General features: G+C 45.7%; 1 protein-coding gene across 2 annotated transcripts in view; it reads right to left on the reverse strand.

Annotated features, from left to right (window-relative positions):
• Positions 1-3955: 3955 nt before the first annotated feature.
• Positions 3956-13839, reverse strand: part of CALN1 (calneuron 1) — a 144315-nt gene continuing 134431 nt past the window's right edge. For both annotated transcript variants that reach the window (XM_069874252.1, XM_069874251.1), the window contains 2 exons: positions 10769-10922; positions 3956-5302 (listed from right to left, as the gene is read on the reverse strand). In XM_069874252.1, the coding sequence (XP_069730353.1) occupies positions 5175-5302; positions 10769-10922 (282 nt within the window). In that variant the 3' untranslated portion in view covers positions 3956-5174. The remainder of the gene's footprint in view (positions 5303-10768; positions 10923-13839) is intronic.

Consider the following 13839-nt stretch of genomic DNA (forward strand, 5'->3'; position numbering starts at 1 on the left):
ACAGCTCTAAGTCTGACTGGAGACTGTGCACCTCTTCCTTTTGTGCGATGACAGCCCTCTGCTGCATCGCTTGCTCCGTGCACGTGTGCGCGATGGGGGTTGGGGGGGAAAGAGTCTTTTGTGGAAAAAGCTGAGTGTCTCTTTGTACCAGGCACCTTGCAAAGCAGCACATCATCTTGAGCAGAGCCAGCACATGACCCTGGACAGCCCCCACAGTCCTCTGGGTGTCCCAGGAGATGTTTTGGTCTTCTGCAGCAGGCAGATAGAATAAGCATGGTTTTCCTTGAGAAAGAATATTCCTGTGCTTTGCCACGAGGTACTTTGCTTGTCCAAGTCTGTCAAACAGGCGTCAGCCATCCAGAGTAGCCTCCTTGGGAATGCCTTCTACTCTTTCTTCATTTGCTTGCTTGCTATCCTATTTCTTATGGGAGAAGGACCAAACAACCCCATTTACTTGTCCCCAGGTTAAGGAGGTTGGTGCATATGTACATACCTTTTCTTTTAGAAAGTTCCTACCTAAAGCAACCAACATCCAGCCCTACCCATGCACCAAATCCAACATGTGAGCTCCCAATAACCACTTAATAGTCTTTATGAAACCCCTCTAAATTGCCGAATCATACCCCTACATTTGGCTGTAGCTCGCCTTGGAGCAGGGGCAGGATCTCCTTCCACATCCCACCCTTCTGCTCACAGACCCTTGCAATGGGGGGGCTGTGGCTATTTCCACCAGGACAAGGTGCCTGCTAGCAGTATGTGGTGTATTTGTGGGTACCCAGCAAATGCGAAAAATAATTACTTTGTCTATTCTCTTCTATCATATATGAACTCCAGCAGCATGAGGACCAAATTCTCCCTAACAAAGCCAAGTTTTCCCAGTTACCCACCCTGTTTAAATCTTTAGATTACTGTTGATATTGCTTCTGATTAGAAATGACTTCTAGGTGGTGGATTTATTGAGGATGTGCCCTTGGGTGGCACACCCTGACGTGGGCAGGAGCCAGCTCCCCAGGGCCACCACCGCCACGATACCCTTGTCCTGCCTGGTAACTCCTCAGCTTTGGTTTTCTTCATGACTGACCTTATGGACCTTGTAGGTAAGCAATGTTCCTTTAGCAACCTTTGCTGTAATTCACTTCTCTGTGGCCTCCAAAGGACTTCAGCACACCAGACGCCTTCAAAGTTAGAGCTAATAGTTAAAATCAAAGTTATCGGTGATGCAGCCCGGTGCCTTGCAGGAGCAGTAACCCAAATCCTTCCCATCAGAGCCTGATCTCTCTGTGAAGGACCTGCCCAAAGTGTCCTTGACAAGCACAGGACACCCTGTTTTGAGCCGTGCTTACACTGCATTAACTGCTACCAAACCAAGCCAAACCAAAGCCTCCCTCAAGCTAAATTACCAATGTCCGTCTCAAATCCTTCCCTGCATGTCAAACTGCTTAATTGCATGGATATATATATTTTTTTTTTCCTGTGGCTAAGCCAAGAGAGTTGTCTTTGGGGCGCTTACAACTTGCTAATAATTTGTTTTTCTGTGAGCTGTCCCAGGCTGTCGGGAGCTGTTTGTCCATCCTTGGGTTGGCTGGGAGCGCATCTGCAATTGCTTCGTGTCGCTCCGACGCTGGCACACATGTCACGAACAGCAAGGGTTGCCATAGCAATATCCTTTTCGTACTGAATTGCAGTGCTGAAAAGACACTTAAATTCTCATGTAACTGGCAAGAGCATAAGTTTAGTGCTTTTTCTGACAGCTCTACCTAGCACTGTTGCAGTCTGGGTATTTTTTAAAGTATGTTAATTAGCATTTAAATATATATGTATTTTTTAAGTATGAGATGTGCAGCGTTTTATTTTTATTTCTTTGATTCTTCTACTTTCTTTCCCATAAGCTTTTGCCATCAGATTCCAATCAAAATTTTACTGCTCTATTTTTACCTGCTGTCTGTAAAAGCAACAAAAAGCCCTTTTCCCCCACCCCCACCTGCTTGTGTAGAAGAAAAAAAAAAAAAAAAAGAAGATAAATGGATGTTACATAAATGGAGCCAGGGAGGTAGGTAAGAGACACAGGTCCAATGCTGCTGGCTAGGAAGGATGGGACGGTGTTGATAGAAAGGCTGTGGGAAGAGGAAAAGATGAAATGGCTTAGCCTGATCCATCCTGCATTGCCGCTAGCTACCAGAAGAGCCTGACTGGTTAAAGAAGGGATCTCTTCAAGATACCTTTAGATGGGGAAAGGCTGCTCTAGGAAGAAAAAGGAGACCTCTGGCATGACATGACACCAATTCATAAAGTGTAAATTGGGTTCCCTACAGAACATCAAACCCACCCCCTCCCCAAAACCTGTACCCAGTAAAATCAGTGGGGAGTTTCGCAATGAACTCTACTGACACCAGGCTATGGCTTTTACCAATATATTAATTATAGGTTTGGTTTTACGAATGGAGTTTCAAGATGAAGAATTATATTGAAAAATGATCATATTTACAAAGGTTTTGATGGTGCACACGTGTAGAAATTATGGAGCATTCCAGAAAGCTTCCAGGAATGCAAAAGATCATCTCATCCTTAAGGTAGCTATTATAATCGGAGTTTGCCTGGTATCAGTTGTCAGATGTGAAAGGAGAAGGTAGAGAAAGGCCTGGTTTGTGTATTTTAACTTGTCTTTCTGGGCTCAGCGAAGTGGCCGCGCTCTGCCCGGTGTTTCCATTGTCACCAAGCAGGGCTGGCAGGTCAGTGCCCACCTCTCCACTCCAAACCCATCTACCCCTGCTGCCCATATCCACAGTCCCGGGGGGAAAAAAACCCAGTCTGAAGTATTACTCAGTGATAAGTAATGCTTAGACTTTTTTTTTCCGCTAATACCATCTTTCACATGCCCCTGAGACCTTGAAATGTGGATGATCACTGTTAAAATGATCACAAAGCTCGTTATCTGCAATGTCCCGTGCAGTAGGCACTGGGAGCACGCCTTGGCTCCCCAGTGGTGTGAATCCCGCGCTCAGAGCTTGCCTAAGGTTGGTGTGAAGCCTGCTGCTGCCCTGTGGCAAACATAAAATCTCTCCATCTTCTGGGAGATGTAACAATTTTTGCAGAATATTTTGCAGTTGACCTCTATTAGTCACAGCAGAACAGAAATACAGACGTGTGTGTTTGTGAATGGCAGAAAAAAAAAAAAATAACGCAGCTGCTCTGGAAAAGGTGGTTGTCATCTTTGGAGAGGGAGGGGGGGCAACGCTGGGGAGGTGGGCGACTGAGACGCTCACCTAAAGGCAAAAATCCAAAGTGGTGACATGAGCTTAAAGGGATGGTGGGAGACGGAACAATGAGAAGCAGGTTTTAAAATTAGGCTACTAAAAAATACGGGTGAAATAGTTATCAATCAAACTCGTAACCAAAGAAAGACCCGAATTGAGTCTTTGGAATGGATCCAGGCTTACGCTGATGGCTGCTGTGTAGGATGAGAGAAGCGCGTGGTTTGCAGTCCCTTGGGAGCCCATCCTGCCCCCTCTCATGACACAGGAAACAGTCATCTACACTTAGAGGAACAAGATCTCGCTGTTCCTTGGTGTTTCTGGAGGTTGATCTCGCTGTTCCTTGGTGTTTCTGGAGGTCGCCCAGCAAGCAGAACGAAGCCATCACAACTCCGACGCCCGGCTGCCTCCGCGGACCTCCCTGGGAGCACTCCCTGTGCTGGCTCCATAAGCACCATCCAGGAAACCTCTCCCATGAGGGCGAGGAAACCGGATCCCTCCCCGGGGTGACACACAGGTGCACAGTTCATCCAAAGGTAAATGCAAGGATTTGCACCAAGTTTAAAAGGAAAAATGCTTTCAGATGTCATCCTGGCTCCACAATTGCCTGGTCCTTGTGCTTTCCATGGGACGTGTTGTGTCTCTAGTCTGCATCACTCCATTTTCTCCTTGCTGCTCATGACAAATCTCTTCCAGGAAAAATAACCAACACTTGCAGGATCTGAAAGTCTGACACACTACGTAACATATGGCGGTAGGCTCTAGTCTGGTTCCTTCTTCTCTTGCTGCAGTCTGATTTTCAGCTTACTCTCCTTGGAGCCTGCCCATAGGATGGGTGGAGCGGTGGCGGTGGTGGGACGGCTCCTGGGAGGGACCAGAGCAGCTCCCTGGTCACAACCACACACAGTCAGGTAGGCGAAAGTATAACCTCTCTCATAAGAGTGGTCTGACATGGATGTTTCACTGCATATTGCAACCAGGGTGTGTGAAATGAAATAAATAAACACAGGGCAGGCAAGGAGAGAGGATTTTCATGTCAAGTAATGCTAGTGAAGACCAATATTGAAGAAGGGCAAAACTGCTGGAAAGAATTGAGTCGTTGAATATACAGATGTGACCAAATAGAGGGAGTTTCAACTGGCGCTGGTGGTTGCAGAGTCATTTGGAAGACTATGCACAAATCTGGGAAATGCCCATGCGTGAAAGTGGGTGGCGCTTCTCAAGCCCTGATTCACGGTCAGGAAAAAAATGTCAAACAGATTCTTGCTACCCCACAGTCTTGTGTCAAAGGTGGTGTTTATGAAGCAAGAAATAGAAATTTTTGATGCTGGCAAATGCTCTTCTTTTTTTTCACTTCGAAAATACTGTACAAGGATGCTCTATCTCCCCTCTGATGCCATGAACTCAAAGGCATGGTCATAAGGGAAAAACAAAGTGAAGCTGGAGTACATGAAATAAATGAAGAGGACTTGCTTGTGGCAATGCTACGATCAACTTCCTGGGAACGCGGGCCCAGCGGAGAGCTACGTGAAGTAGTCAGTCGGCCCCTAAGTTAAAAGGCAGCCCCACTGCAATAAGTCATGAGGCTGCGCCTCCTTAAAACTGCAAAACAGGCTGCTGGGTGAAAGTTTCTTCCAAGTTCTCATTGCTGTTTCAAAGCAGTAATTCGGGGCTCCTGTATATTTTTTTTATTGCATTAGGAAACAAAACCTTTAAAGCATTAAGACAGCCCTTTTATGTCCCTGCCAAAAAGATGTAGTTGATTCACAAGACACATTATGCTGCTGGCCTCAGGCTCCTTGTCAAATGGTGCTTTATCTGCCTGCCTCTGTCTCTTTGCCGTGTGAGAGTCGGTTCGGGGGAAGCTCACCCGGTGGCATGCGCATGCATGGTCAGTTTGGTTCACAGTGTCGTGGCGAGAGGCTACTCCATGCCGCTCCGCAGGATCTGGTTGGCCGCAATCAACATCACGCTTATAATAAAGGCCATGGCAAATGCGCAGATAAGGCTCTTCCGTACGCAGGTCTGTCTGTTCTGCTTCTGGGCGTGCACTGCAGGGAAGACAAGAGAAAAAGATGAGATGCTCGGCCAAAGAAATGTTTGTGCTTTCCACCAGGATCAGCTGAACTCAGAAATCCTCCCTCATCTCTGGTTATAACCTCGGCGTAATGCTCCAGTCCACACCTCAGAGATGCCCTGTGCTGGCCAAGTCTTAACTCTCCCTGCTGGGACTGGACGAGAGGGAATGGCCTCAAGCTGCACCAGGGGACGTTTAGGCTGAACATTGGGAAAAAAATTTTCACAGAAAGGGTCATTGGGCACTGGAACAGGCTGCCCAGGGAGGGGATTGAGTCACCTTCCCTGGAGGTGTTTAAGGGACGGGGGACGAGGTGCTGAGGGACGTGGTTTAGTGTTTGATAGGAATGGTTGGACTCGATGATCCAGTGGGTCTCTTCCAACCTGGTGATTCTATGATTCTATTTCCAAATAATCTGGCTTACTTTTCATTGCTTCCAAACCACCGTTCCTGCTAGACTACCCTCCCGTACTGCATGAAGTCCTTTCTCACCTCGGCTTTTAAACTCTTCAGATGCTTGTAGATGTGTTCTGGTTTATCTGTGTATTTCTTTCACAAAATTCTCTCTAAAGTCCTTAAATCAGGAACACTGGTTATACATGAATCCCCTTAAAGTCATCCAGTTTTTTCCAGTTACAGGTCAACTGGGAATGAGCAGAGATTCAAGCCATGTTCCCTGACAACACTTAAACAACCACTGTGATAGTTCCCGTGAGTATGCACAGTACGTTAGTCATTTTTCCCAAACTGTCTTTAGGTTCTCTGTGCCTAAGCAAAATCAGAGTTATTAAGAACCTTTTCAAATGAATGCTTGCAGAATAATTGTTAAAAGAGGTGAGAGTAATTTGCAGACAAAGTTGGGCTTTTTAACGTTTGACTTGTTGTAGTTAATTTTAACTTTAAAGTTCATCAACAAGCTGTGACTTGCTAAAGTTCGTTCATGTCTCTGTCTCTCTTCCTACGAATATCAGAACAATATGTGGTATTGGGGTATGGTGATGTACCTACCACCTTTTTCTCATGAATGGCCATACCTGTAATGATAGGAGGCTTTCAGATGGTTGAAAACAAGCTCAGAACTACCATAAGCCTAAAGTGTGATCTTGACAAGGCTCCAAGTGCCTGTGTTTGGAAGAGTCCAGAGGAATGTTTTTAGAATAAATGAAAAAAGCCTTGTTGTGATCCAGGCTTCAACTTCGCCACACAGAGCAGTGGGGAGGAGCACTGGATGATGAATTTTGAATGCTTTCATCCACCTTCACCTCCTCTGGCCAGGATTTTGTGGTGCTATGTCTTAATCCCAGCTCCCACACGGTCCCCCAGCATCCGCTCGGCACCGGAGGCACAAGAAGCCCTCGTTAGGCAGCGCTTTGAGTCAGACTGCCAAGGGCAGGAAAATGCTGCACCATCATTGCTCCAAAGCACCCGCTATGTCCCGTGCAGCTAATGAAATCCCCCCTTCCAGCAGTCCTCCTAATCTTCTTGCTTTCTGCTGTGCTGCTTTGCTCCTCGATTCCTTCACTCGCTTTTATAACACACACGGTCAATACTGTGGTTCCTCGGGTTTGTGCATGATGCCTCGGCAATTTGAAAAGCCTATTAATTCAACTTTATTTATTTCTTTATTTATTTTTCTATTATTTCTGTGCTTTCGACACACTCCCAGCCAGCAGACAAAACAGTGACATAATCCATCCCAGCATTGCTGGTCAGTGAGGGGCTCTGGTGCTGATTAGAATGAGTGGGAGCAGCAGTCAAAGACTGACCCGGGCTGTTTGTGACAGCAACTCTCCTATTCAAAGGAACAGAGTAAAGTATGTTCAGAGTTTCTCGCAGAAGTGGGCCTGAACTGAATACTTTTTCAAGTAAAAAGAGAGGATCCAGCTACGTCCCTGTTCTTTACTGACTGAAAGTTTACCAAATAACTCCAGAAGAAAGAGGAAAGGTCTGTGCTGAAATGTAGAGGTGTTGCAGTTCCAGAAAGGGCACATTGCTGTTAGTTGAGGCTCAGCAGGATTTACTCCAGCAAGAAGATAAGTATTATAGTTCCTCTGCACCCTTGCAATCCACAGGGAGGCAATGAAACTGAAATCACTGACTTCCTTCACTGTAAACAAGACTATGAGCTGCCTGTGAATTGCCTTAAATACAAAGACCCATTTGCCCTTCCTGCTAAATGGTGAGTTTTTGCCTTCAGTTGCCTCCTTTCTCCAAATTCACAGATCCTTTGAAGTATGGCATCTTCGCCTTTTTCCTGCTGGTGTCCATAGCCAGCACTGTCGCAGGGCTGGATGCTGAATCTATTTTGCATTTGGTTGCCAGTGGGAGTTTTTAATACCCATTGGATGTGCAGGAGTTTGGACGTGAGCTGTTTCCTTGAACATGGTCAGAGCCTGAAGCTCCTCTGGTGATGCCCCAGCACCTTCTTAGGGAGAGAGCAGTTCTCAGACTATCCAATGTAAATGAGATCTCAAGAAGCAAAGGGTCTAAAGACTGGGTCATTCTTCACCTCTTCAGCATATAGAGAACATGCTGGTGAGGAGGACTCACCACGGTGTCACTGGGTGGCAGAGATGGGACACTAACATTGCTATAACTTCTCCACCAGGACACGGGGTCCAGCCTGTTTCAGGGTGCATCAACCCACTGGCTGCGGCTGTGAGGCTGGTTACGATGGCCATGGTGCATTTGAGATGATCATGGTAAGTGCTAAGAGCCTTCTCACCTGCAGTAAAAGGCTTGCTAACATAAATAGCTGCAGTATATTTACAGTGGCTTCTGCCATAACCCTGCTAAAGGTGAGATACATCTGCTTTCTCTGGCTAGATGGAGTTATTTTCATTTTAAGAGGTCGGTTTTTCATTCCCATGCCCTTAGCTGAAGAGTGGATGCTCCTAGCGCTTGCCAGGAGCTGCAGCAGCTCTCGTACATCCAGTTAATTTGAGTGTCAGGGCTGAGGATGAAATACCTGTGGCAGACAACACGGGCCACCGTAACCAGCTGGCACTTTTGTTTGCCACGAGCTTAATGTCGGGAACTCTTGGATAAAGGGAATCGCCAGACAAATAATTTTTTTACTACAATTTTTTTCTTACCACAATGTCACTGCCCACAGTTGTCATTTTCTTGTGTCTCTTCTTATAAAGACACAAACTCTTCTTGGTTTGCTTTGTTCTGCTGCCCTAAGCACTAATAGAAACTGAAAGAAAGGTTGAAGACATAACCGTGTCTCCCTTCTGGTTCTTTATTGGCGAAGCTGGTGTGGGCTGCTTGTGCTGGGGAGTTGGGCATTTTCACTGCTTTGCTCTTCATCAAGAATAAAGCAAATGAAACCCTCTAGAAACGTGTAGGAGGGAAAGTTGTAATGTAAGCCTAGAGCTAACATCTTGCAAATGGCTCTCGTGTTCAAAGTGAACTGAACAAAACCCTGGACTTGTCCCTGGCCATAAGAGGAATATTGCATTTGGTTTAAAGTGTGTGGTTATTGTGTGTGTATATGAGTGTGAGAGAGAGAGATAAGGCACATTGTCCGTGTTGGTACACGAAGAATATTAAATAGCTGCGAAGACCTTATGATGACACGAAGCCAAGGTGGCAAAATTGTGAGAATGACAGAAATCAGTGGGTATTTGTACCAATGGCAAAGTGCAGTGCTGTTTAGCCCCTGGCTGGGCTGAGCCAGCTAACCCAGCCGTGGAAAAGATGAAATGTCTCTGTCCCTAGGATGGAGAAGGGTTTCAGGGCTACTCTTTGATGATAGTAAGCGGAGATCCCCTGTTTCAGCAAGGTACTACTGGAAGCACCTGCCCTGTCTTCTTCACTTAGGAGCCATTCCCAAATCCCACTGAAAACCATCAGGGCTCACCTTGGCTTCATTCCTACCTATAATTAAAGGCACTTTTATCGTGTGGATGAAATGTACATTAAATATAGATGTGAGCCTCGATGCTCATCCCTTTAGGCTGCCTTTACAAGTGAAAGAAATAGGTGCTTTTTAAGTGCAATTCATCTCATCCCAAGGCAGCACCTAAAATTATATCCAAAAAGTATTGCCTTCAGCCTGCTAATTAAGAAATGAGTAAAGGGTGGCTGACTTAGATGCAGGCACTTCTGTACAAACATTTAAAGCTAGGTTGAGATGATGTCTACCCTTCCTAATAGCTCTCCCTTAGTGCCATGAGGCCCTATAATTCCTGCCTTTGAGGTCTACAAGGAACTTAGTGTTTGGGAAATGGGAATGTCGAGGGCACAAGTGGGACATTCAGGTAAATGGCATGTCCATCCTGGAGAGCTGCGGGGACGTAGTCTGCTCTCAATCTGCCTTTTCTGAGAGAAATGCTCATGTCAGAGCTGCCGCAGACCAGAACCATCCCCTTCTTCTGGGACCTGAAGCAGAACTTTGCCTCTTTGTTGACAGTGTTCAGTTGATCTTTATTCTCTGGTGGATTTGTGCGTGTGTGTGTGTATTCCTAACAAAATCTAAAAAAAAAGGATCTGTTTTGCTTCTAGGTTCTGCCTAGCACCAGCAATGCCAACATCCCACGAGAAAAGCTGTTCTTGCTGTACTTTTGGAAGCTGGGACTTCCAAAATGAGATGCTGAGCATTTAGGTTTGCAGACCCATTTCTTTTTTTTTTTTTTTTTTGCAACTGGGATAATTCACCCAAGTACCAGAGCTAAAAGAAGCCAGCATGCCTCTCACCACGGTGACAGCTGGCGCTTGTCTCCACTGAATCAGCAGGTCAGTGGAGACTAACAACTCCATTCATGTAAGTAAGCATCTCTTCCTCTCTGCTGCTCTCCAGGAGGAACAAAAAAAAAAAACACATTGCTTTTCCTGTTTTGAAGTGTTGCTGCTTGCCTCCCTCCTGTAGGCTTTTCAAAATTCAGCTGTGCGCTTCCCCATCTTTTCTGCAGTGTTTAGCAGAAGGGGAGCAAGTCAGATACAGCTTCTGCAGCCAATTAACTACCCAGCCTAAGAATTGCCCTAATATTTTTATCCTTTGTTGTGTTTTAACAACACTTTGTTGTTTGTGCATGCTACTTGACCCCTCAGAATATCAGGATTTTCCCCCAAATGGCCAATATAAAGTGGCGTTGCTGTGGGTGGGAAAGCAAAGTAGCTGTTCTTAGGGTGGTGTGTACACACTTGTAAGGTTTTCTGTAGGCATCTGCCTGGACTTTTCAGCGCCTGAGATGATTTGTTCATCATCACCCACTAGTTCATCCCCCTGTCTGAAAGAGAATCACCTTTACTTAGACCACATGGAAAAATACTATCAGCAGCTCTTGAGCTCTCTAACTACATCATTGCTGCTTACTCTAAAATAAATCCGTGCTAAGTCCATGCTTGCCCACCACATGCCACGGATCAGACCGAGCTTTGCAAGGGAAGCAGAAAGAGAATAATTGTACAGAAACATGAGAATTTTCTCTCTCACCTTCAAACTCTGTTTGGCAGTTGCCAGAGTTTTCATTTAAACTCTCCTCTTCATTGATAATGATGTTCTCGATGTCCTTCATTGTTAAGTGGTCCCGGAAGGCGTGGTAGAGGATGTGTTTCAGCTCTTCGAGTGTTATCCTCTGCATGTCGAACTGTGGGAAGAGAACTGAGTTAGTCGCAGACACGGATAACAAGCATGGTTCTCGAGGATGAGCGCCATGTGGGCATGTCACAGTTCCCTCCTCATGTTTTTTTTTCAACCTCATTTCAACACCTCCATATAACTTTGGAAATTTTGCTCTTTTGGGCTCATTTAGCACTAACAGTGTGAACGTTGCAAATGGATGTTGCTAGAACTCTTGCCAACCTACTTAATGCCAGTAGAGCAGTAGAGAACACCAGCCCTATGCTGGAGATGGCCTCCCAGGCTGGAAATGCAGCAAACAGGAATCAGTCCTGGCCATCCCAACAGAGATACACCCCTGACAGATCCCTCTGGTAGCTCTTACACCTTGCTATGAGCCACAACCTCATCTCTGTCCCTTTTTATTCCCTTTAACTCTCTAGTTGTGCCTGTGTGGTGGGCACAAGCAGAGAACAGTTCCCTCTTAGCTGACTTCTGCTGTAAATTCAGTAGGTAAATGTAGTTCTTTCATGCACCAGCTATTAAAACCAGATGATTCCTGCAACATATGTAGAACTGAACATTTTGCATCAGAGGAACTTTGCACATGTGTATGGTTTGCAGTATTAATACCTGCTAACGCCCTTCCCTACACCACCCACTTGCAAGAAACCTCAGAGAGGCCAAACACCTCTGGCTTAAAGCTGCAGCAGAGGGAAGGTGCGGCAAACTTGTGTCTGCTTCTGCAACTGAGAGTGTGGCAATAGCGTGTGATCAGCTGGCATAGCTGGCATTCTGGAGATGGTGCAGCAAGGAATTTCCACTCCTTCCCTTATCAGATCTGAGCTGCTCGGTGCAACATCTCAGGTCATCCTCCCTGACCACTGCGTCACACCTCATCACACAGATGCAGAATCATTGATGCTCAGAGTGATTCACAGAGAAAAAAGTAAGTGCACTTTGATTAAATCTGGACCCTGAAATATTTACCTGTATAGCACATTTGCACACATACATTTATATTTATCCAGCTATCCTTAGAAGCACTGATTTCTACAGTTCTATTTCTTATTTCCTGCAAATCAAAAACCTGATGCAGAAAATCTGAGCAAGAGTGGTAAGAGCTAAAGTTCTTGGCTTTGCCGCAGGTGAGTTCTCCAAAAAGCAAGTTTAGTGGTTTTGCTGCTGTCCTTCTTCTTCAGGGATTCAACACTCATGCTGCCCAGCTAAAAATAGCAAGTGCACAATTGTCAGTGGCTCCTTGTTGCACAGTTCAAAGCTGGATTGCAAATCCCCCTGGAATTTAGACACACATTTCCAGCCTGCTTTGTTGTGGGTGAGGAAAAATCTCGCCACCCATATTCTGCTTGCTTTCATGTTAAAAGAACAAAAAAAAAAAAATCAAGCAGCTGTGTGCTTCATAACCAGCATGATTATGAAAAGCGTTTCTCTTGGCAACTAGAGGTGTGGAAATGGGGGTTAAATCATACAGTTGCTGTACAGCGGTGTGGGGAGGTGTTGTTAGTGAAGGTTTGCAGAGTGCCTCGAGGCTGCCCAGGGTTTGCAGCCCTCCTGGTCAGCTTCCTGCAGCACGGATTGCGCACCAGCACCATGGAGGTAAAAGTGATGATTTCTCCCTACTATTCAGTCCTGCGTTCCTCTGATGTCTTTGTCTTGGGAGAACTCAAACCTGAACGTGAGCCCCAGCATCTTCCTAAGTCCACCCATTTGCCAAACCCATAATTTTCATCCTAGTGGTCATGTCATAGCAACAGAAGCACTTTGTCTGCATATGGTGACTCCATCCCATCTCATAAGGATGCGATGCTCAGCCTGTGTTGCTCTTCCTGTTTTTGCTCAGGGACAGTTCTCTGAGGCCAACACAAACTTTTTTTGCTGTAGTTCATAGGTTTGTTTCTTTCCTTTTTGGGGAACAGTCTTTCTAGATGCTGCCTAAAACCTGCGTTCACCCATCACCGGGTGGATGCCCACCCTTGAGAGCTTAACAGCCCACAGCAGTGTCTCTGAGACCTGCTCTTGACTTGCATCCTTCTTCTTTTAGGATATCTGTGAGGATGTGTGAGCCTCCTTAAGACTTACTAGAAGTGCTTTCAGATCTTAGACCAGAAGGGTACCTGAGGATAAGGAGCATTCAAGGTGCATTAATCCTGTTCTTGCTGAGAGTAGAAGACTGTGTCCCAAGATAACTGTGTTGGAAGAACAACACCTCTGGATCAACATCCTGCTCCTTCACGTCTACCTTCAGAGCTACAGGTGTGAAAACACACAGCTGACTATGTTGACATATGCTGCTCCTTTCCTCTCACTCATACAAGTCTTAGGGGCAGTGGTGGGTTAGAGGGAGACCAACAAACAAGCTTTTGCAGAGCCTGCTGCAAACCTATTGGTTTGCTTCCATCTACAAACACAGGCATGGTTATTGTCTAATCTTAACAATGCAGAAACAGTAATGACTTGTGGGGTTTGGGGTCTTTATGTAGCATTTAATCTGTCTAGTGGGAAATAACTGTTCTCTTTACAAATATACATCTGTTGCTGTATCCCCAGCTCTTGCTTTTAAGCTTTATGCTAATACAGCGAGAAATCTCTTTTTTTTATTGCTCTGTTGTCATTTTGCCTTATAGAAAGAGGAATCATCTCAGATGGAGTTCAAAACCATCCTTGTTGACTCATTACAGAGCGCTTTGCCTGTTGGCAAGCATATGGTCATCGCTTCTGCCCTGTTCTATGTTCTTGCACGCAGGAGGCATGTTCTTCGTTAGATACGGATCAACATAGGAGTTCATCAAGAACGGGCTCAAGCTCAGTGCAGCCAGAGACAAGACTTTTCATTTGGGCTTGGGCTCCCAGGTAATTTCTTCTATTATCTTTGCTCTCCAATGTGGCAGTTTCCCTGATTCACTTTTCAATTACTCTGGCTTTTT

The sequence above is a fragment of the Phaenicophaeus curvirostris genome, chromosome 21, assembly GCF_032191515.1.
Source record: "Phaenicophaeus curvirostris isolate KB17595 chromosome 21, BPBGC_Pcur_1.0, whole genome shotgun sequence".
Lineage (NCBI taxonomy): Eukaryota > Metazoa > Chordata > Aves > Cuculiformes > Cuculidae > Phaenicophaeus > Phaenicophaeus curvirostris.